The 24,716-nt window shown below is 28.7% G+C and overlaps 1 protein-coding gene across 1 annotated transcript in view; it reads left to right on the forward strand.

Moving 5' to 3' along the window:
- The first annotated feature begins 2,132 nt into the window (after nucleotides 1–2,132).
- The window catches only part of LOC107438984 (VPS54 subunit of GARP complex scat), a 32,377-nt gene continuing 9,793 nt past the window's right edge, over nucleotides 2,133–24,716 (forward strand). Inside the window, exons 1-15 of the mRNA XM_043038814.2 lie at nucleotides 2,133–2,533; nucleotides 4,174–4,481; nucleotides 6,387–6,462; nucleotides 6,568–6,593; nucleotides 6,958–7,092; nucleotides 8,214–8,356; nucleotides 9,869–9,968; nucleotides 10,707–10,849; nucleotides 11,741–11,864; nucleotides 12,245–12,352; nucleotides 12,694–12,752; nucleotides 18,824–18,920; nucleotides 20,286–20,389; nucleotides 22,418–22,550; nucleotides 24,167–24,298. Of these exons, the coding sequence (XP_042894748.1) occupies nucleotides 2,290–2,533; nucleotides 4,174–4,481; nucleotides 6,387–6,462; nucleotides 6,568–6,593; nucleotides 6,958–7,092; nucleotides 8,214–8,356; nucleotides 9,869–9,968; nucleotides 10,707–10,849; nucleotides 11,741–11,864; nucleotides 12,245–12,352; nucleotides 12,694–12,752; nucleotides 18,824–18,920; nucleotides 20,286–20,389; nucleotides 22,418–22,550; nucleotides 24,167–24,298 (1,932 nt within the window). The 5' untranslated portion in view covers nucleotides 2,133–2,289. The remainder of the gene's footprint in view (nucleotides 2,534–4,173; nucleotides 4,482–6,386; nucleotides 6,463–6,567; nucleotides 6,594–6,957; nucleotides 7,093–8,213; nucleotides 8,357–9,868; nucleotides 9,969–10,706; nucleotides 10,850–11,740; nucleotides 11,865–12,244; nucleotides 12,353–12,693; nucleotides 12,753–18,823; nucleotides 18,921–20,285; nucleotides 20,390–22,417; nucleotides 22,551–24,166; nucleotides 24,299–24,716) is intronic.

Raw genomic sequence — 24,716 nt, forward strand, 5'->3', positions numbered from 1 at the left:
AATCGGTGAGTGGCGCTTCGCGCCAATAGGCCGAGATTTCTCAAATTCATAGCTCATAGCTATCATACATTCGCTTTCATAATGGTTAACTTCTGGAGTATGGGAGGGCGATCCCTGGTTTTCTCTATACGGAAATATGAATAATTTTAACTACAGGTTCACTATCTGCTTTAAGTAACAGAGAAATCGACTGTTACAACAGCGAAGGGTTAATGGTATATGTAGGAGATAGATGAATCTGTGGCGTAACTACCACTATGAATATTAAAGGCCAATTCCCTAGTATATAAGACATGTTAACTCGATTCTATCTTGAGGTACCTTCCTACAATGGTGATCTGCGGAAATGATAAGAACTTGCCAATATTGATGGATGATCCACATTAAACAGTTGATTTGCTTAAAAATAAACTGTAAAAAAAAAAAAAAAAAAAAAAAAAAAAAAAAAAAGAAAATATGAAATCCAGTGAAGTAAATAAAGTCTCCTGGAAGAAAAATTTCAGTATGAATCAATTAGTGATATCCATTCATCGAATTCTATCACAGATAAAATTCTGGAAGGGGAGTAATGTGGCGTAACTACCACTATAAATATTAAAGGTCAATTCCCTAGTACAGGGGTGGCGAACCTTTATGCACCAACGTGCCATTTTTTCAAAAAAATTGTTTAATTTGATCATAGACGTGCCGTCAAACAATTTTGACTTCGTGATTATTGGGAAAATAATAACAGTAAATACTATCAACTCATAACTCTTTATTTACTATGAAAAAGAATACATTTCGCAATGTCTCAGTTATACGCGAAATTCAACTTAAAGTAACATCAGTGTGACTTCCGTTGTTGCAGATTAGATGACAAATAACTTATATTAGGTTGTAAGATGTTATTTTAAACAGGTCTGTTAATTTTTTTTTGCTAGTTATTTATTGTTAGCTTGTTTTCTATGGTAATTAATTGTTTTTTGGCATTAATTGTAATTTTTTTGTTAATAATTGTTTATTTTTTTGTGTTTTTTTGTGAATTTTAATTTAATTGGTAAATTGCTTCACAGTGAACTTCGTGATCGGTGGCGTGCCCAAAATATTATGAGGCGTGCCATAAATGGCACGCGTGCCATTGGTTCGCCACCCCTGCCCTAGTACATATATAAGACATACTAACTTGATTCCATCACGAGGTACCTTTTGATAGATGAAGGTTGACATAGTCGATAATAGAATCCCCTCAATTCTCCATGTCTTTGACAGGTGCTTATTGTAGCTGTGTGTCCCCTTTTCAGAGATGTATTTGGCTCTGATTTAATTTCAATGGGCAACAACGAACAGCCACATAGAGCTCGTCTGGTTGACAGTTTTCTGTTGAAAGTGAAAATGTTCGCCAGAGTAATTAACCAGTTAAGTTGTAACTCTGTAGGCCATATCTGTGTCTAGGTAGGACATTTAATTGCTGAAGTAACTTCGAATCTGCTGCATTTTCAGAACTAAAGTCTTAGAGGATCCTCACCCCCAATCATTGTCAAGAGAAAAAAAGATGCGGTGAGCCTTTCGCGGAAAAATAGATTTCTTCAATCAGATTGTTATATTTTCCCGATGTCGATCATATGAGTACGTTAACTACATACAGCGAGAATGACACTTTAGTCCAAACGTCCGCACTGCATGGCTATTGCGCCCCGCAGTGGACTGATCGTTGCGACACGGTTCCCAGCAAATCACCGAAGTCAAGCATCACTGACTACGGTCAGTGTGCGGGAGGGTGACCACTTGGATCAGTCTGCGTAGGGACCGAGGGTGTGCGGTATTGTTCCTCGTTAAACTGTGCTACCGTAAAGTACTCGACTTCGCGCGCAGGTCGTCGGGCTACCGAAGTGGGGGTGCCATCCCCTCCGCAGGGGATCAAAATTGTGATGGCATGTCTTCGGATCATCCTCCGGGATGTTTCCCAGACCGTCGCTAATAGCCCAATGTGCAGCTCCAGTGCGACGTAAATTAACGACTACAACAACATGGCTATTGCTCTTGACGCCCGTGCAAATGGAATCGCATTGACGTGTCTTTCAGATTTAAATGAAACCAACCAAACTGTGCATTAAATCGAATCGTATCGAAATTTGGATGAGGAAATAAGCTGTGTAAATGAGTCTTTTTTAGTTTTGTTTGTTTACAATTCTGTAATGATTTAGCTGGCACTTCTGTTAGCTGTCTAAAAATCTAAATTTTAGCTGCAATGGCAATATTTGTAAAGATAAATAGAAATGTTCGTTGTAGACTTTTATTAATGCAACTATGACATCAGAAACCAGGTCGTCAGTTGCTGCATGGAAGCGCTGTAATTTATGTATAGACACTAAATTTCAAACTGCCCAAGAATTCAGACTTCACTTACGTTTAAATCACTGCAAGAAAGAAGGGGGATCATATGTTTGTTGCTACGGTAACAATAACATATGTGGTTCTTTACCACTTGAAGGGGTAAATGATCAAGATTATGAATTTCATGTTGTTAAGCATCACGTCTTAACATTTACTGGTGAGTTTAATGTATGTAGTGTGCATTAAAATACGAATATCACGCTATGGACGAAATAATTTTAATTTCGATAAAGGGGAAATCAATAATAGTTTATGCACATAATTCTTTTTCGCTTAGCTTATTATTTTAAATCCCCACCAACTAGCTGTTTTTAGTATGAAGAGTTAATATTTAACATAGTTAACTCGCTTCGTTTGATATATTATTATTGAAACACTTTTGTAGTAAATCACATTTTCTACAAGTTACTTTTGATTGTATATCAAATAGGTGATTTAATATTGTAAAGTGGGCAGATTTCCGTATCTTGAGCTGTGGTAGAATAATCGTCACGTCTTGGCAACTTCTAGGCTGTGACCGGCGAGAAACTAAAAAAATATCGCAGTAAGGGACCAACTTGAAGAGTATAACTTGTAGCCATCCCCGGGTACATATCTACAGGTTTTGTTTTTAAAAACATTTTGCAAGTTTAAAGTCTATTTGGCACCTTGGCGATTGTAGTAGACACAACAGACTACGATACGGAAATATCCCCAGAAAAGTAACAAACCTAGTTAACCCACCATAGTGGGTGAAATTAAGTTTGTGGCCCAAAGACTAAAAGATATTACTAGTCCTTACACATTTTTACTGGTCTGTTGACATATCACTTTAGTTTTTTTTATGAAGAAAAGTTAATGAAGTAAATTACATTACGTTATAAAAAGTATGTGTAATGTTCACAATTACGATAGAGTATGCTATTTTATGACAATAACACAAACCAAAACAATAAATTAAAAAATAACGAAAAGGAAAAAATAAAAAAATGTGGAGTACCATATTTTAACATCAATTACTGGTCTGGGGAATTAAAAATATTTATTTTATGGTGGTTCAAGTCAAATTTTAGTGCTTTTGAACCACCATTATTTTATTGAGATTTTTAATTATTGAGGAGGGCATACTGCTGCCGTTCTCTGCATCAAACACTCCTGAATCTATTTATATTGTTTTTGTCCATATTTAAAAAAAAAGAAAAACATTTATTGACATTGTGCTAATTTTGTGGATCAGCTTTTTTTTACTTACTACAAACTAAAGCATCACTGCAACAGCCAACTCTAAGTCTTGAGGCTTGTAGAGGTTAAGGCTCTGCAGTTTTAAGACCATTTGCATGATGATGGTAATGAAGAAGGTGCATCATTGTGCACTGGCTGCCATTACTTAGATAAACTGGTACCCACTGTTCTGAAGTAAAGGGACCTTCAAACTTTCACCAAGTCCATCAAAGTGGCTGCTCAGTGCCTTGACTACTATGTCATTACTGATCAGAGATCACAATATACCTGATTTAATTAGATTAGTTGAAGTAACTCTTTTTATTATTAAACCCACTGGCAGTTTAGCAAATGGGTGAAATTGAGAGAATTTTTCTTCTCTGTACTCTATTTCTCTATCTATTGGAAAAACCAGTTTTGCTATGCAGAAAAGACCGCAGGTTAAAATGTGACTTTTACTGTACAGAACAATCAGTGGGTTAATGTTCAAATATTTATCGTTTTAAAAATCATTGTATATTGATAAATCAATTAAAATGAACAATAATGTAGATTTTGTGTAAATAATAATGAAAATTAATTTGATCTTTAATTTAGTTGATGATGATCATTCTCAAGAAGACAAGTTTGTTGAAAATCTTCGTCAAAAGTATGCACATATCTTTACTGCTAATCAGTCAAATCCTCAACCAAATGTTGTAGATGATAAATATCAATGGACCATTTTCAACTCTTCTCAAAATTTGCCTGCTGTCTTAAATGATCCTCGTAAGGCTAAAAGAGAACTAGATCTTTTCACTAAAACATGGGGTGATAATTTCATTGACTCTGCTTGTTTACCTCCTACCTATTTACCAGATATTTCATATCTACATTTTGAAACTTATTTAAAGCATATTAAAAAGGTATGTTTTGCAAAATTTTATTTGTTTACTATTCACTGTTTGAAAGTTTCTGAACTCATTGTGCAATGATTTTTTCAGTTGCAAAATTTAATTTAACACAAAATTTAGTCCTACAGTAGACTGATCATAAGTACACATAGCATAATTTCATTCAAAGAAATCAGTAGCAAAGTTTGCTAGAGTTAGAAAACACTAGTAACAAAACTAGATTACATACTAGCGTTTTGTTAAAGTGTTATGGTAATACATTTTGCAATGTAAATCCAGATCATAAGAGATTTCTAGCATTTTTTGTTACTGCATTCTTCTATAACTAGCATTTGATTTTTTTTAAACTAAAATTTTTCTAATCGACAGAATCCCGCCTTGCCAGTAGATCATCGAAGTCAAGTATCCTTTGCTGCTGTCAGTGAATAAGTGTGTAACTGATTTGATCAGCCTGTGAAGGATCAAAGGCATGCATTATCGTCCATGTTAAACTGTTTTATATTGTAAAGTGCCCAACGTCGCACACAGGTCGTTGGGCTATCAAAGAAGAGTCACCCCCTCTACAGAGGATCAAAATTTTGATGCTACGTCTTAGGATTATCCTCAGGGATGTTTCCCAAACAATTGCCAATAGTTGGTTGTGCCTCGTAAATAAAATATTACTATGTAACATAAAATTTTAGATGTGTTGGAATTTTGATTAAATTTTAAATATAATGAGCATTTTTTGTATTATTGTCCTCATCTCTTCCTCTAAAAAATTAAGCATTCTTTTCTGCCCAGTACATTCTGTCTGGCCATCTGAAAAATTAAGTTTGTAAAAAGTAATACTACCTCTTTTAAATATGTCTCTTTTATTATGAGACTCAAAGAAGCGATTGGAAGGGAATACTTTAAGTTTGGTGTGTCCAGAAGTCAAATTTGGTGGTAAATTCAAGTTTGGTGTCTCACACAAATCCAATCAACTGGTTGAAACAAACCAGTAGTAGCCCTTTACATTTATACAGATAAGATTTTATCTGTAAGAAGTTTGCTATTTGTTGGAATTTATGCTATGTATTGGACACAGTGTCACTTTATTATTTTAAAGACAAATTATCCATAAATAATATAAGGACCATATACAGAAATTTGTTTTGAAAAGAAAAAAACCATTAAGTTGCTTAGGCAAACAAATAATTGCTCTGAATTCTGTGATGGCACGCAATTGTTAAACTAATAGCAGTATANGAGTTCTCCCTAGGAATAAAAAAGGCAAGGCACTGTCTCTCAGAAAAGATCATATGTAATAACTTCATATGATTGTCAACAATATTTAAATTACCCTCTTATACTATTCTACGTATATATTTCTCAAAATAATTCTCTCTCATCATTAAAAGAAAAATTTGTAGCTTATAAAAATAGTTAAAGACATGCTAAATCTTTTTTTTTTCAAAAAAAAAAAAAAATTGACTTAACTTGAAAGCATTTACTATGATTTAAACTGAAAATTATGAGAAAAGGAAAATTTTAAGTCATATTTTTTTTAAAAAAAAGTATTTATCTAAAAACTAATTTTAAAATGTAAAGTCATAAAAATTTTTTATTAATATCCCCTCTGAAAAAAAGATAATTATAAAAATTTAACAAGTTGAGAATAATCCTAACGAAGTAAATATTTGTAATAGTAATAAGAACTAAACATATAAACTCAGATAATTTTACCAATGTGTAATTATTATTTAAACTGTTAATTAATTTTTTTAAAAATGGAATATGAATAAAAAGACAGTGTTTTTAAAGAATGGCAGCTTATTTGTATAAAAAAGGTGCATTTATAGGGATGAAAGGGCAGGCAGGGCTGGCTGTCCTCCTAAAAACGCTTAGGAAGAACACTGTATATATCTATGGATTCATAGTTGTTTTACATTTTAGGGTCTACGGAAGAGTTCTAAGAAGATTATTAAAGACCAACCAAATAAATATCTGCAGTCCTTAATTGAAAAGCCAGGTAATATATTATCCTAACTTAAACTATGAATAGTACATTTCTGTTTTTCCTTCTACTTCATGTTTTTTTCCTAATTTTCTTCACCTATTTTTTTCTTCTTTCTAGATGCTGACATTGAAGAAATTCCTAAAGTAAGCTTTATTGCTCTAAATGAGCTTTTTTGCTCTATGTTGTAAGCTTGTTTCTGTCAAATTAAATGATAAATTTTTAAATTGTAAATTGCGTTTAAAACTTGTAGGCAATTAAATCACAAAATGCAAAATTGCTTGTTCTATTTAACTTTATTTATGTTAGTATACACTATCATTAGCATTGCAAAAATTGTCAAAAACTCTTGAAAAACTTAATAAAGACTAAATTTGATTTTTCTTTTAACTACTTTTTTATAGCAAAGATTCTTGTCCATAAGGAATTTATAATTTGTTTGCTGCATAATTGTAAATTGTATCTAGTTAATATAATTAGTATCTTAATATTATAGTTTTGTCCTTTCAGATATTTTTGCAGTCTGATTTTAACTTGGAGAATCCAAATACATTTAATGCTGTTATACCATGGTCTCAATTGTATAATCACGAATCCTGTAGCAGCTCAAATCAAAAGAACTCTGTAAAGTTACTACAAGAAAAAGTAAATGCAAGACTATTACTATTTGCCTTTCTAATTTGCATTTTTTAAAACTGTAGAAAGTTTTTGAGTAAGAAATTTTAGTGACCTTGTTAAATATTACTTTAAAAAGCTTTCTTGTGAAATTAAATTAATTAATTTCATTTTAAGATTAAAATTTTTGCACCTGGAAATAGGATAAAGTGTTTTTACTTTTATGTGTATGTTTCTGCAAGCGTAAAGTTATTAGTTATAAGTGGATTGTACATTCTCCTTGATGAACTGATTTTTTGTGTTGTGCAAGTGAAATAAAAACAAAAACCTTATACCTTAGTTGTATTGACCTTGCCAAGATACATATATCTGTGTGTGTGTGTAATTTTGCTTACCGATACTGGATGTATATACCTCTGATAAGTAAAAATATTCATTTCTAGTATCACATAAAATAACTTATTTTTAAAGTGCTCTATCCTCTTAAGTTATAGATGTATAATTATTATTTAAAAATGTATTTTGTTAAGAATTAACTTTTTAATGGTGTGCTAAAACTTTATCTTATTCTATAATTAATTGCATGTTATTTAATTTATGATGCAGTAGGTGCAACAAAAATAACTCTTGGAACAAGAATCAGGGTTTGACTTATTTTTAAACAAAGTTATCCATGTTACAAGAAAAGGGAAAGTCAAAAAACATTTATACTGTGTTTGACAAAAAGGAGGCTGTAACCTATGATTTTCTTAACGTTGGAGATATTTTTCGTCAGCTCTGTGGTCATTGTGAGCCAGGAGCAGCATAGGCATTGATCAACCATCTCTTAGTTTCAATCCTGAGTTGCCTCATTGAAAAGCGATCCTTCTATCCCTTGGGCTCTTCTGGCTCTGTAAATCTATGTGATAATGATAAGGTATTAGTGGATATTAAACATCATAACAAAATATTCTAAAATTTATTCAAATTGATTTCACTTAGGAGTGACTACAACTGCTTAAGAAATAGATCGGAAGTATCTAGATTTTAATTTATTTATTTTAATATTTTTCCTTAAACTACTTTTTTTTAAAGTTAAAAGTTATAAATCTCTGTCTTATGCTAAATAGTTAAAAAAAAAATTTTTTTTTTTCTTCTTCATCTTCTTGTAGATGAGCCATTATTTAGATATAGCGGAAGTTCATATTGCCCAGCAGATTTCACTGAGATCAGAAGCCTTCTTCCATGCAATGACATCTCATGATGCCTTAATGGATCAATTAACTGAAGTTATTAAGTGTGTTTGTGAACTAAGGTCAGTTATCATTAAATTTTGTTTGGATATCAAGCAAAATATTTTGTATCAGTATTGTGTAATAAATTTCATAGCATTTGCATATTCATAGCATTTTGTTCCAGTATCATGCAAATCAATTTTGACTTATTATTGTGCTAATGATTTCATATCATTACTTTTTTAATCATTTTCTTTTCATTGCTTATCAAGCTCTGATTATTTTCTCACAGATAACAATAGGGAACAAATTATATGTTGCTTTTTAGATATCTTGATCTTGCCTAATTCAAGTGTGGGGATTTCAAATCTCAAATTTATTTTGCTCCTAAGGCTATTTTTAAATGACATTTTTATACGTAATGTTGTATATAAGAGAGGATTGTGTAAATGTTGCACTAAAGGAGTTTGGGCACATAATCAGAATTAAAATTGTACAAGAACCCCATGCCTGGAAATCTCTATGTAAACGTCTAGGGGCACTTCCCTATTATGACCTGTTTGAGAAGTACACAAGGAAATAGTTCATAATAGGAAAACACCCCTAGTGACGTTCGACATTTTTGAGCATGGGCTTTCTATGCAATTTATATCCTGGTGATGTGCCTTAACTCCATAGAAATTTGTTGCAACATTTGCGTGATCCCTTGTTATATACTGACACCCTGTTTAAACTTGCATATTTTGACAGAAATATACTATGAGGTATTATAAGAGGTATTACAAATGTCATTTTAAAAATAACTTAGAGAGAGAAACCAACTACAGATTTGAAATCAGCAGCATGAAAATATCCAAGATCCCTTAAAAATGTCAACAAAAAAAAAGTTCCCCATTGTAATCAATAATATACTCTACTGTATTGTATTTTTGCACTTTTATGTTTTACTGCCACTAAAAGTGATTTTTATGGAAATATTTAAAATATAATATAGCTCATCAAAAATAAAATGCCTCATCATTACAGCATAGCTTTCGAAAGATTTATTATGAGAAGAATCAAGCAGTCATCTGTTTTATTGTGTGTGTGTTTGACAATTGCAAATTTTCTGTTACTACTTCTGGTGCTTGATGCTGAACTGAGTTTGTTTTATCTATACATTTTCACCAGCTTTTACATTTTTTAAATGTTTTTCTCGAATCCAATTTACAGAGTAAAATAGTGCCCTAAATTATTACAAATGTCAGCTTTAGTTAAACTGTGTAAGAATTTTCTAAAGTTATGTTATTTCTGCTATTGTAAATTCGATATCACATGTTTTTAATGTTAGACTGAGTCTTCTGCTTCATTTACTTTTAAATCTAAGTTTCATATTTTTTACTAAGTGTAAATTGTTTGATTATGAGCGAGAAAATATCCGTAAAATAAAATTTGATCTATGGGTAAGTAAGAGGAAAAAGGTTAGGAAACATGTCAAACAGATTTCTCTCATAATAGCTAAAAATTTAATTAATATGTAGAAAAAGTTTATTTCTCCCATTAACTACATATTTTATAACTATAGAATGTTCAAATTCTGTAATTTGTTTCAGGGAAAGAATTCATGTTATCGAGGATGTCTTGGTAACTGGGCCGATGAAAATCATGAAATTAAAAAGGAGACAGAAAAATCTTCATGCCGTTTATAAAAAAGTGAGTTGTAGAAAAATATATAAATTAAGAACTGGAGGAAAGGAGATTTCAAGTGACATTTTATTTCTAAAAAAATAAGATTTAGCAGTAAAAAAGAAAGAACATATTTTAATGTTATTTTACTATGCAGCATTCATTTATTTTTAAGTTTCTCAAATCTGAGTGGATGAAGGTATGAGTGGTAATCTTTGAGTGTTTTCAGATTGGACGAAGGTTCCAAGTGCATTTGGTAACAAACAATTAATGAGTAACTTAAGACTCTCTTTTGGCAACAAAGTAAAATGCCATGAATGTGAACGATCAATGTCAATTACATTTAGTTTTTGAACTTATAAAGTTTAATAAATTTTTTAAGCATTTTTTTCATTAAAGCTCCTTAATTGTAATTGCAAGCTTTAAAAAATGTGAAAATTTTTATTATTTATTTAGTATTTATTTTTCTATATGTTTCTTCAGTATTTGGTAATATAAATTCCCTGATATAATTAAAATGATTGTAATTAATTATATTGATATTGTACGAATATTCAATAGGCGGACAATGTGAATTTTAAGAATTTTTAGAGCATCATTTTAAATATATTTTTATAATCTATTTAAAGAAAAATATGTTTAGCTTAGTAGTTTATACTAAGCTTAACTTATAATGAATTAGAAATCTTATCATGTGTTTGTTTTATTACATTCATTTTTTAAAATGTGTTGAAACATTTTTTTTATACATTTTTTAAATTGCAGCTAAATCTTATATCAACTGTTCATCAAACTCAGCCTACGATTCAAATACTTTTAAAAACATCTGATTTTGTTGGTGCATTAGATATGATTTATACAACACAAGATGTTTTGGCTCAAGAATTAAGTGGTGTTCACAGTTTCAGGTGACTTTTTATTGGAATTTATTGTTTATTTTAAAAAGTTGGTTTTATTTTATGGTATTTAAACTTAACTTTGATTTAACCATTTATTATAAATGTTTAATGATGGACATTTTACAAAAAGATTCAAACTTGACAAAAATTAAGATTTGAAGCAAGTGGAGAAATTTAGAAAAATAAATTGACATTTAGTCAGTACTTGACCAAAACCATAAATATACAAAAGTTATTATTATTATTTTTTAAATTTAAAGATGTATATAAAGATTTACGGTTCTCATACTATATACAAATTAAAAACATATTTCTCAAGACTACTTTGTGTCATTCATATTTGTATATTTGTCATAGTGTGGTAAACCGAAAAACAAATTAAGAAATTCATCTCAGTTAAGACTGCCAAATTTGCAAAACCCTGGTTTTGACATGGTGATAACGATGTAATTTTTTCAACCTGAAGTATTTTGAAGTTTAAATTTTTTAAACTTACTCTTTAATTTTAAAGAAAACTTGATATTATTAATTGATATATTTTTTTTAAATAAAAATTCCTTCTTTCTTAAAATATTTCATTGTTTATTATAAAAAAAAAAAAATATACAAAAATCCACTACTTAGTTTATTTTTTACAAAATTATTATTTTGAAGATTAACAGAATATAAGTTATTATTTCTTTTCTCAGAAGATAAATGAAAAGTAATTGTTCCTTTGTAGTAATTTTAGAGGATTTTTTTAATTAACTTTGTCCAATTTTCAAATTTAATGTTATAAAAAACATTAATAAGCATTTTGTATGTGAATAATCAAGTTCATAAAACTTTGGCTAAATGAAAATTTATGTTAAGTGCTTTTAAATTACCACATAGCTATTACATGCTTAATTTACTTTTTAGGCATCTTGGTTCACAGCTAGCTGAAATGGAAAAAGTTATCGGTAAGATGATGGCAACAGATTTTATTAGATATTTAACTGCAGATTTAAATCGACCTCACACTGAATGTCTTGTCATGGAAGAGGTATTACAATTTTTATATGCTACATCATTTAAAGAAAACTAATATATTGATATTCATATTTTTTTTAAAGAACTTTATCGAACTTATTTTTCAATAAAAATTTATATTAACTCTAGTTTATTGCTTGTCATTGGTTTATCTTGCTTAGTAAATAAGTAAAATGAAATTTTACTTATTTACTAAGCAAGATAAACCAATTCCGCAGATATTCGGGAGTTTACTGTTTAAGATATATATCTTTAAGCTTATCCAAGTAAACTTTAACTCACAGATATTAGTCCGAAAAAGATTAAAATTTTTCTTACTATTTGTTTTAAAATGTGTAAAATATGAAATTGTCTTTGAATAACATCTAACAATTTTTTTAAACTTTTTTGTAGGAAAAATTGATTCTTATAGTCTTTGGTATGTTACGGCAGAACCATTTTCAGTTTGTACAAACATTTAAGGAAGAATGTTTTACTACAGTAAAAGCTACTATCAAACAGGTACCCAATAATTTTATAAAATATATCTTTGTAGGAAAGTGATTATTTAAAATGTTATGTGAATTGAAAAATATGAATTGAATGCTAAGGTAAAGGTAATTGAAAAAAAAAGTCAAAGAAATTTGAAAGTTAGAAAAAAAAAGTTTTTTTAAAATATTTTTTAAAGTTTCAACTAATAACACTTGATTAGGTATTTTGAGTCATTTGTAAAACTTTGAAAAGATATTTACATTTTACCATGTTTGATTCAAAATTTTTACAAATATTTTATGTTTAAATGTCTTGTTGATTTTAATGTAATTTTACCTGTATATAATCACATTTTTAAATTTTTTTTTCAGACTGTGATAGAAGTGATATCTCAAAGTGATGATTTCGACATTGAAAGCAACACTGGCAAGTAATGAAACATGCTGTTTATAAATTTATAATAATTTTTTCAGTCATTATTTATAGTATGTGTTCTTCATATAGGCATTATTTTTAATAACAAATAAAAAAATTTATTTATATTTTTAGACTTTTTAAATCAGTTATAATTTTAGTTGAATATTATAAGTTTTAATATCTTTACATTCACATTTTTGCCTTGAAGTTTAAGAGCTGTATTTACTTTAATTGGCTATAATTTTTTTCTTCATATTTTTAGGTTGTAATGGTTGGGGAAGAACATCCTTCTTAATAACTTTATTAAAATTTTTGAAAATACTATTTATTAATATTTTATTATGAATTTATCTAGGCAATAATTAAAATTGTCTTAATTCACCCTCAATATTTTTATAAAAAGTAATAATACAAAGTTTAATATAAATATACATTATTTTAAAAGGAGCTTAACTCATAAAATCAAAATGATTTCCTTTATTTAACAATAATGAAAATTTACTAAATAATCTTTTATCTTGTGAAGTCTTAGAATGTTCATAATGATCTGATTACTTACTCTAGATCTTACTTTTTTCAAAAATTCTAATGATTACTATTCTGTTGTTGAAAAGATTTACCCTGAAAATAATTCAATTTAATTCCTCCCTAACATTTTTATGATAACTATTCACATGAATGTTAGTGTCAATATAAACATGTGTAAAAATGTGACTATTTTTAAAAATTCTTATAGAATCAAAAATGATTTTCTTTATTCAAAAAACAATTAATTTAAAACCATTATTTAATAGTATTTATTTTAAAATTTCATTATAGTCTATATGTGTTACATCGTTATTCACAGTTTATTAAAGCTTAAAAAGTATTTTAAAAAAAAGATAAGAAATAGATTGTTCTTTTTTTTAATGACTCTGTGTGATAGTTGCATTTTATACCATTTAATTCATATTCGAATTACAGTTTACAAGAATTCAGAAAAAAATTTAACTTTAAATAATTATGAAAATTAGGCCATTAACTTTTTAAAAAAAATTTTAATCAAATATAATAGAATCTAAATCTTAGTAATTTTTTTTCTTAATCTGAGACAGTACTCGCCATACATGTTTCAAAAGTAGAAATGTAGGAGTTTTTATCAGATACAAAATTAAGGTTATGAATGTTTGATTATTGTGCTAAAATGTATTATAATATCATGGCAAAAAGGAATAAATCATTAACATTATCTTTTGAAACACCATACCACCAAAGAAATGGTGACTTAACAATGAAAAACTGTTGTTTAAAAACACAATTTATGTGAATCCATATTACAAGATAATGTAATAAAATATTGAGAGAGCAAAAGTACTCAATATCTTTTATTGCTATTTTTATTTTGCTTTTTTCAATAGCTTTTGAAAGACTTGATAAAATAAAGCGCAGATTGATTGTATTCTATTTATGTTAGAAAAATCTACTTAATCAGAGTTTTTAGTATTCTTCATTTAGTAATGATCTTTATACATTTTTACTCGATAAGTTTTTTTAAAATTAAAATTCTCTTTTAGAATTCAAACAAATATACATTTTACCTTCACTTATTAAATGTATAATTTTTCATGTTTTTGCAAAAAAAATTTTTTATAAGAATTCATTTTTAATTTATTTTCACATTGTTGTGTGTTCACTAGCAGCTCTTGTCAGCCTTTTGGTTCGTTCTTTAAAACTCACAATAGAGCACTGAGAAATCCACTTAAAATATCATGAGGAGGGCTACCCACACAGCGAGCGGTTTGATGTTTTTCTTGAGAAAGTAACCCTCGTACTATGCGAAATTCAGGCCCCCTATATCTTCACACTACCCGTCCCAATGCCATACACTAGAAGGTATTGTGGCCCATTTTATATTTTGTTATCTGCTACAATATTTAATTTAACAGATATTTGTTCAACATTAGATGTTACCACCTCTTCTGCTACTTTAGCCGAGTACGAGGGATCTGTTGCATGGCGTGTGTGGTCTTATTTTGGGAAACATAGATTATTTATGATGGCATTTGAAAAATGGAGACGGGAGGGCCTGCAACCATTTATACGCATTAATTGGGTAAGAATGGCCCAAGAGTTAATAGATTCCATATATGGTCCGGATATGAACGATTATTTTTATAAAGAACCTGATAATTGCTCTATCTGTTTAGAGCAAATGTTCAGTCCTGAGCGACTAAATTGTGGCCATTACTTCCACTTAATGTGTATTATGCAATGGATGCAGGTGGGTGATAACTGCCCATACTGCAGATCAGATTTACATTAATTTTAATTTCTTCTCTTCATTTTTCATCCATATTGTTTATCAAAATTTAGACGGCTCATGCTGGAGCCTTTTCATCAAAAGCATGAGTCTTTTGTTTCTTTTTGTCAACTTTGATCCACTTATGTTTATATTTTATTGAATGTGTTACATTTTAATGAATGTATAAAATAGGCCTCCCAAATGGTCCACAATTTTCCCAAAAGTCCGCAAAAAAAAAATTACCACCGCAAAAGTCCGCCGTCATCGAATAGAACCGCATTTTACTCATTTCTTTCAGCAAAAATTTGACTTTGTTTTCTACCAAATGCTTTGTTTTTTTGGAAATAATTTGTTTTAAGAATATAACCATTTTCTAGTTAAAATTGTTTAGAATATTCATAACGTAAATATTTCAAGTCATGGGGAAATGTAAATTTTTAAAACAATGGCTTGGTATGAAGGATTCTAATGGACACATTGTGTCTGATTGGGGCATCCAGCGTGAAAATAATTTGATTTGTGTGGTGTGTAACATGATGCCTGTAAATATTGATAAAGGTTTTTATGCTATAAAAAGGCGTTCTGAATCAGAAAAACATAAGTCAAATTTTGCAAGGAAAAAAACCTCCAACCAGCTTTCATTGTCTGGTCATTCTTCATCATTAAGTATGCTGAGCATTAAGGATCAAGCTTATAAAGCTGAAATAATTTGGTGCCTAAAAATGATCTCTTCTAATTTTCCACTTTCTACCTGCAAAGACATAGATGAAGTGTTTAATTGTATGTTTCCTTCCTCAACTATGGAACACTTTTCACTTAATCCAACTAAAGCAACATACCTTATCACTGATGCGTTAGCTCCCTATTTCAGAAATGAATTTTTGAATGAAATTAAAAATTCCTTTTNTCATCATTAAGTATGCTGAGCATTAAGGATCAAGCTTATGAAGCTGAAATAATTTGGTGCCTAAAAATCATCTCTTCTAATTTTCCACTTTCTACCTGCAAAGACATAGATGAAGTATTTAATTGTATGTTTCCTTCCTCAACTATGGAACACTTTTCACTTAATCCAACTAAAGCAACATACCTTATCACTGATGCGTTAGCTCCCTATTTCGGAAATGAATTTTTGAATGAGATTAAAAATTCCTTTTATACTTTACAATTTGACGTTTTTGGTCTGAAAAAAATAAAAAAGTTTTCTCTTATCACTTGGAGACATTTTTCTTATGCCATGCAAAAGCAGAAAATGTAATGAAACATCTAAAATCTGCCATAGATAATGCAGGTTTGAATTTTTCCAACTTGTTAATGCTTTCCAGTGATGGACCTAATGTTAACAAAGCCATATTTAATCTAATGAATGAAGAAATAAAATCAACTAGAGGAGTTGGGTTGCTAAATATGGGATTTTGCAACATACACATGCTACATAATGCATTTATAAAAAGTTTAAATGTTTTTGGGTGTAACACTTCTGATTTAGCTATTGCATTATTTCACTATTTTGATGGATGGCTTGCCAAAGGAGAAGATTTTAGAACTGTTTTGGTTGAAAAAAAGCTTAAAGACCTTTGCTTTATCAAACATTCAACTTCGAGATGGCGTACATTGGAACCAGCCGTTATTAGAATATTGGAACTTTGGGATGGAATTGTCCACTATTTTTTGAAATTTATACCTCTCAGAGAAAGAAAAAATAAAAAAAAATTGTTTTTCTTTTAAAACTGCCACTTATTAAAGCAGAGTTAAATTTTGTCTGTGCTAGTTCTGCAATTCTGACCAAATATACTAGATTTTTCCAAAATGAAGGACCTTTAGTGCAAGAACTTTATGATTGCATAAAATGAACTGCTGCTTAAAATTGGTGGCAGAGTTTGCAAACCAGAAACTTTGACATATCTTAAAAAAAGCACATGTGTAGTAGGTGATATATTTGATCAAGACAGTTTGATGCCTTCAAAGGATATTGTGTTAGAAAAAAACATTCTTGACTGTCTTATTCAGTGCAGTGAAATTTCATGCTGAATGTTCAAAAACATTTTGTTACAGTTGGGTGTTATATTTTGAAAAAAGGGCCACTTATGAATGAATCTATATTGTCATGTATATTAAAAAATATTAATAATATTAAAAATAATAAATGGTAATATTAAAAAAGCAAACAGTTTGAAAAAGATTCAAGAAATTGCATCCTTGCTACCATTTCCTTTAAAGATGGGAGATGTAATAGATGAATGGAAACTTCTACAGTTAGTAGTTATTGAAGAAAAACCAATTGAAAAGTTTTGGAGTGACATATTTGAAATTCAAGGCTTAAATGGTAGTGTTAAATATATGAATCTTAGAAATATTATTACAGCAGTATTGACACTTGCTCATGGAAGTGCAGATGTTGAAAGAGCTTTTTCCAAATCTGACAGAATATTATCAGAAGAGAGAGCGTCTATGTCTTCTAGAATGCTGAATGCACATTTGACTGTAGCTGATGCTTTAAAAGCATATAATAATAAGGCTGAAATGGTTCCAATCTCAGAAAAGTTGTTATGTTCAGCACGTGTTGCTTACAAAAGCTATAATCTTTATCTAGAATTAGAGAAAGTAAAGAAGGAAGAAGATAGAATCGAAAAAGAAAAAAAGCTAGAAGAGCTTAAAGAAGCTGAAGAAAAAGAGAGCATGCTTAAAAAGTCTAAAATGGATATTTCCATTTTAGAAGATAAATTAAAAACTGCAAAGAAAGAAGTCAAGGATTCCACAACAACTATTGATACATTACTTGAAGAAGCCAACAAAAAATAAAAAAAAATACTTAATGTCCAACAATATTGCTGAAGCAAAAGTAGCTCAGGCAATGATAGATGGAGTTCTAGTCACAAAACCTTTGCTACATTTGTACACAAGTTGGATGGACCCTCATTACAAATTGTGATGGACGATTATGAAGGATCCATAGCCTGGCGAGTTTGGCAATTTCAGGGAAAGTGCTTCCTCTGGAAAATGGCCTTTGAAAAATTTAAAAGAGACGGGATTCAAACTTTTATCCACATCAACTGAAAAAGAATGGCGCAAGAAATTATACAACAAATATATGCACTGGACATGCCAGAATACTTTTTTAAGGATTGTTCCATTTGTTTCAACCCCATGTTCAGCCCTGTGATATTGAAATGTGGGCACCATTTTCACGAAAAATGCATCAACAGATGGTGTGTGGAGAGTAAATCTTGCCCTTTCTGCAGGCATTGTTGGTGGATGGTGAGATTGATACTACTTGATTTATCTGTAGAAGATTATGTACACACCTGCACATTTTCAGAGAAAACTTAATGTCCCCACAAATTTAACATTCTGATAAAAGTGATGAGAACTATGCAATATATATAGGTCATGGCAGTCATGTTCTGCTATTCTAAAATCATAATGCTGTATTTACTACCACGAAATATTTTAAGAGAGAATTTTCTTGTTCTAGCTTTACTCGTAACTGCCACAGTTTCATATTATTTTATATGAGTTAAATGATTTTGTTCTTGAAATATGTAAAAAATGCGTACTGATATTTTTTCAATAACTTACATATTAATTCATTAATATTTTTAAAAAAATTTTTGTTGAAAAAATCAACTTATTTGGTTGTAAAATTATATTCAATTAATGTTTTATAATTTAATTTTAAAAAAAAATTATTTTAATAAGTGAAACAGTATGTTTGTGATTGTTTCAATTCTCCAGTTTCATAGCTATACATAGAGTATAAATCGAGCACATTAAGAAATGACACCCCATAATTCTCTTTTTAGTTTGGCTGAGCAGCTGAAGTCATTGACTTTTCAAAAATGGGCTGAGCTGTTTCAACTCATAATGAAAAACTTGCATTTTCTCCTACAACGCATTCAGGTACTTTTTTTTTTTTGAAAAAGAAAGAAAGTCTTTTTTCATATTTTTATTTAATTTTAGGGTTGGATTTTAAAAAAGACTGATTTTAAAAAAATGTCTTTTTTATACTCTTTTAAAGAATACTTGAAATTTTGAAAATGGCGTTCTTTATTTTTCAAAATTTTTTTAACGGAAGAACATTGTTTGGAATTGATTTGTTTTTTAATAGGAGATGAAAAATAATCTGCAGATGTTGTAATAAATCTTCTGTGCTGGAAGATTTCTGCTACCAGAATCATAACTATGTATAAAGCAAACTTATTTTTAAAATTAATCTTAAATCATTTAATTGTCTGACTATATGTTAAGTTTTTGAAAAGAGAAGAGTAATAATCATCAAGGAATTTTAAACTGAGTAAAAAAAATTGAGAATAACTATCCTAAATTTACACTTATCTTTGGTACTGCTATGCTATTTGGTGAATGATATTTAACAGAATTCCTCATTCAGAAACATCCAAGTGCACTCTTGCATGCAATACTGGACCAAGCACAATTTTGTCAAAAATGTGCCAAAAAATATCTAGTGTGAAAGGAATCTATGTTCATCATACTTTCTTGCATTGTGCCATCAAACTTTATATTTTTCAATTTTTGTTAAAAATTCATGCAACTAGATGAGACTGTAAAGAAACATATAATTTTGCTTTTTTTTCCTTCCCTTTTTATGCTGATATTTTTCAAATGAGGAGTCATACAGCTCTCTTAAAGGTGGTAAAAAATCATCTAGCAAAATTTATATGTGTAAATGCACTTTTTACAATCTTCTTTAAATAAACTAAGTTATCTGACGACCATTTACGTAATAATAAAAAACGATTTACATTATGTTCTAAGAAAATTATGATCAAGCTTTTTATAATCAAATTAACTCTTTCATTCTAATGTAGAAACAGTTTATTTGTTGTGTAAAACCTTTTCCATCTTGGTTTTCTTTTCACTTAATGAATGTTTATCCCATCCTATTTAAGTAATAAAATAAAAAAAATAGTTCATTGAAATAATTTTTGTTAGTTCATTGAAATAGTTTTTTTTAGTTAGTTGAAACTTTTCTCTCATTAATATTTAAAGAAATACTTTCGTGTTATGTTTATTTTTAAACTTGTATTTATTTATTTAAAACTTATTTCAACGTTAATTCAATTAATGAATAATTTAATAAATGTATTCTTAGTTATTTTGATTTGGATAAATTAAACTATCTACAATTAATAAAGTTCTTAAAAGTTATTTATTTTAATAAGTGCTATTGCTGAAATAGTTATTTTTTAATAATTTGAGTAATACCTGCAAAATGTTAATCTGATAAATGTTGCATTTTTAAAGGCTTTACATCAAGTAATGGATGATACATTGGAGGTTGCTTCTGGTTATGTTTCCAATGTTGTTACTGGAGAAAATTTCCGAAGATGCTCAGTTTTGCATTTAATGTATGACAATTTACTTTATATATTTTGTTTTAAAAAAGTCATCTAAATTTAAGAAATAGCTCGGAATTATTTTTTTATCTGTAACTTTAAGTTTACCAATATTGTGTCTAACTATGTTAAGCATTTGAAAGATATGGATGTGAGACTGATGTAAACAATTACAAGATTCTAAAACTGGATCAGAATAGTGAAAACTTCTGGTGTATCCCTCCTCCTATTTATGTTAAGTTTATGAATGTGTTGAACAGGCTCGATATTCTCAGAAAGTTTATTCGTCAGATTTGCATTTTAATTTTCCTGTTATTTTATCATTTATAAGATTTTTTGTTTTTTTACGAATTCTTATGAGTCATGGGCCATTAATTGGTTTAAGGAAGTTAATAAAACCATATAAAAAATAAAATTGCTGCCATATTTTGAGTTTTACCTTCAGTTTCTTTTGTCTTCAGCTAAGGTTAAATGAATTTCTACATTCAATGGTAAATAGCAATTTTGAAAACAGTGCAAGTGCAAATAACTATATTTCTGTGTGTTTTTTAATTTTAGTCATGAAAATAAATTGGAAGTAGTAACCCAGAATTCTTATTAGGAATTTTAACCACTTGCGCTTCCCGTGCTAAACTTTATACATTTCTTTTACCATAGTTTTTATTTAGTTCAGTTAAACAGCACTATGATTTTTGTAAAACTTTTCATTTCACGTTGTTTGAAAGATTTTTTATAGCAATTGACATAATCTAGTTAATATTCACATAAATATCTAAGACAGTTATAGACACTTTGTGCTTAAGTCAAAGTACATAAATTTTCCCACATTAGGCTTTAAGTTAGTTTCCTGCTAACAGGTCAGAAAACTCATACAGTTCTGCAATGCCATTGTGCTTTTACAAATACTAGATTATGCAAATACTTACTTGGCAGTTGCTAAATCTCATTATTAATGTGGAATAACCACATTTTTTTTCTTCAATTTCTTAAATAAATACTTAAACTGTTTGATTTCTTTTTCTTACCTTGCTAAATTTTATTGTTGCCCTTAAAGAAAGATATTTTTGGAAAGAGCTTAAATTTAAGAGAGTCTTTAGTGTTAAAGAAAATTAAAGGTGTAAAGTGTGGATGTTTGATTTACAGAAATTGATTACAGTTATGGATTTGATTTAAAATAAAGGTTAAGAAAAAAAATGTAAAAAAAAATCCCCTCAATACGGACCGAAGTCCGCATATCAGAGAAAAAAGTAGCCAGCGAGGAAGCAGGAAAAAGAGAATCTGTTAAAAGTGTCTTAAAAATTCGTTAACTGGTGTACGACCAGAAATGTGATAGATAATTAAATTTATAGAGGAGGAGAGTTTGAAAAATCAAAGGAAAGAGATTGGTTAACTTAGCTCTCCTAAAAAAATAAAAGAAGAAAAAAAGAAAGGCAGGATTAAAGGGGGTAACTCTCCCCAAAGGAAGGGCGTTGACCACGAGGAAGGTCAAACAGAAAGTTAAAATAAATTTAAACTGCTAGCTATATAAAAAGGAAGTAAATTTTAAAGAATATTAAAGGATTAGATATAATTAAAAGATTAAATTGTCACCTTACATTAAGTGTAAATGTGACAGTTTGTAATTGTTAAATTATAATTTTTGAAATATTTTAGTTAGAAATAATAACTATTTAAGCTATATTATTGTTTTTAAATAATAATAAATACTGTTAACACACTTTGTCAAATGATTTGGCGGGTAAATATAATAAAATGAATTAAAAAAATAGATTTAAATCAAATAAATCTGATTTTTTTTTTTTTAAAAAAAACCATGAATTTTTCCAACTCTGCTATTTAGCCATTAATAATGTAAACAATAACTCAACTTCATTTCAAAATAAAACACTTAGTGATACTTAGTAAAAGTGAAATTTTTCAAGCTATTTGGAGTCTATCAATATTGAATCTTTTCTTTTCATATACTAAGGTGTAAAGTAATTTTATTTATAGATCATTAATGTTATAGTATTTAGTTTAAATTGAATTAATATATTTCAGAGAATATGAAAATGAAGTGATGGTTTCTGAGCAGGATTATTTAAATATTAAGCCAGTCTTGAAAGACGTCCTATGCTCTATTTGTGATCATGCACATGAATGTTGTGCAAAAATTTTGACAGCCAAAGCTAAAGTGAGCAATTTTATATACTAATTGAAAAATATCTTTATTATTCATTAAAAATCTTGTATTAATTTATATTGATCAGATTTATTATTTTCTCCACTTTAGCAGTAACAATAGCTTATGATTTATCTAAATTTTGTATTAATTAGGTAGATCTTGAATTGTTGCATTTTATTATCATTTTTTTAAAATTTGATCCCTGAATAAATTAGATTTGAATTTCCAATTTCATTTTTCAATATTTTATATAGAGTTAAAAAAAAGCGTAGTGCTCTGATTTGAGCTGATATGACTGTATGAGCTACTATATAAGTAAAGATCAAGAAAAATAAATTCTCTATTTTTACTTCACTAACTATTCTGTTGATTTATTTTGGAGGAATTAACTAATGTTAAGACACGTTTTAAATTTGTATGAGGTATTGGTAAGAGGTACTTTATGTCAATAAAAGTTAGTGATATTGCTTCAATCAATTCTATTGCCAGTTTTATTATTCAATTTTCTAAATATTAAAAAAATAAAACATTTTACAGAAGATGTTGATTCCTAACAAACAATGGCTAGAATGCTGAAAAACTAGTAGTTTTTTTTCTTCCTGAATGACACTTTCTTAAAAATGTCCTTATTATCATTTTAAAAAAAATTCAAAGTTGATGTATAAACTTTTAATATGATAGCTTGCCTTCTTTGATCTCCTTTTTTTATGAAAAATATATGAAATTTAATTATTGACATTTCATTTGTGTGCAAACATGCCTTTAAAATGAACTTTTTTCATTCTTGAGTAAGATATATCTATATATTATTTTCATATAATTGGTAAAACTAATTTTAATTGGAGATTAAAATATGTAATTTTGTAAACATTTATTTTATACTTCATCAAATTTTAATTTTCATGCTATAAGTAAAAACTAAATTACATTAAATAATTAATGATAAGATGTATGAACTACTAATTTATATAAAATCAAATTTTATGAAATGAATGATTCGATTTGAAATCTTAATGAAATAATACTGATATTTCAACTAGTGTAGCATTTTCCTTTAAATAAAATAATTTCCAATTTTATAAAAGCCATTTCAAATGAGATTTTAATACATTTGAATGAAATAAAAAAAATCCTTTAAAGAGTTATTAAATATTATTTTTTTTCCTTTCTCTTTAAAATTTATTTCTATCTGAGTAAAATTATTCTTTAGTTCAGCTGGATGTTTATTTTAGAATTATGTTTATAAATTTTAATGATTTCTCCTTGATTAATTTTAAATTAAACACAGTCCAATTCTTATAAATACTTAAAACTTTTATTCAGTTCTAATTTTATCAGACTGAACAATAAAACTATTAACAACTTGGAGTTCAAGTTCTCAATGCTCTTCTGAATTTCCATAAATCAAATAAAATCTTGGGAACATTTTATGTTCTTAATCTTTCTCCTGTCTAGTTTTGCTTGGGTCAAGCCACTTTTCCTGCTATTTTAATCAAGATATAGCAGATATCCATAAAAAGTTGATAAAATAACTATTGAAAATGGAAAGATATTTTCTTATTCAATTTCCTATTAATTATTTTATCTTTAAAATTCCAAATTAGTATGGTTTATATATTTTTTAGGATGGTTCATTAGATAAACTCAACATGTCAGAATTTCTTATTTTGGCTAAAAGTATTGAAGACTTTCAAAGTAAGAGTGAAATTATTTCTGGAAAGCAAAGTACTGCTTTGAGGCTTTCTTTACAAAACCAGGTAATTCAGCATTAATTTTTATAAATCCATTGTAAAAATTGTCATTTCCCCTCACTTATCATCATATTACACTAATTAATAACTGTTGTGTTAAACTGTTGAATTATTTGTAATAAAAACTATATGTACAGTGCCCAAAAAATAAACGGACCACCCTGAATCACTTTTGATCTAATGATTGGATCTTCACGTTCTGGCTAATTAATTAGTGCAGACAATATTTTAAGTTACGAAATCAGACACAAAAGCGTACTTTCTCTGAATAAACCTGCCTTTTTTTTGTTGTTGATGGATTTGGATTTCTGACCCCCAAAATATAGAGGTTAGCCGCAATCTGGGAAGTATGGTCCCCATGTTTTGGTCAGGAAAGTGATCCAAAGTTTTTATCTTTTAATGTTAATTTTACTTTTTGCGTATT

Source organism: Parasteatoda tepidariorum, chromosome 1 (assembly GCF_043381705.1).
Source record: "Parasteatoda tepidariorum isolate YZ-2023 chromosome 1, CAS_Ptep_4.0, whole genome shotgun sequence".
NCBI lineage: Eukaryota > Metazoa > Arthropoda > Arachnida > Araneae > Theridiidae > Parasteatoda > Parasteatoda tepidariorum.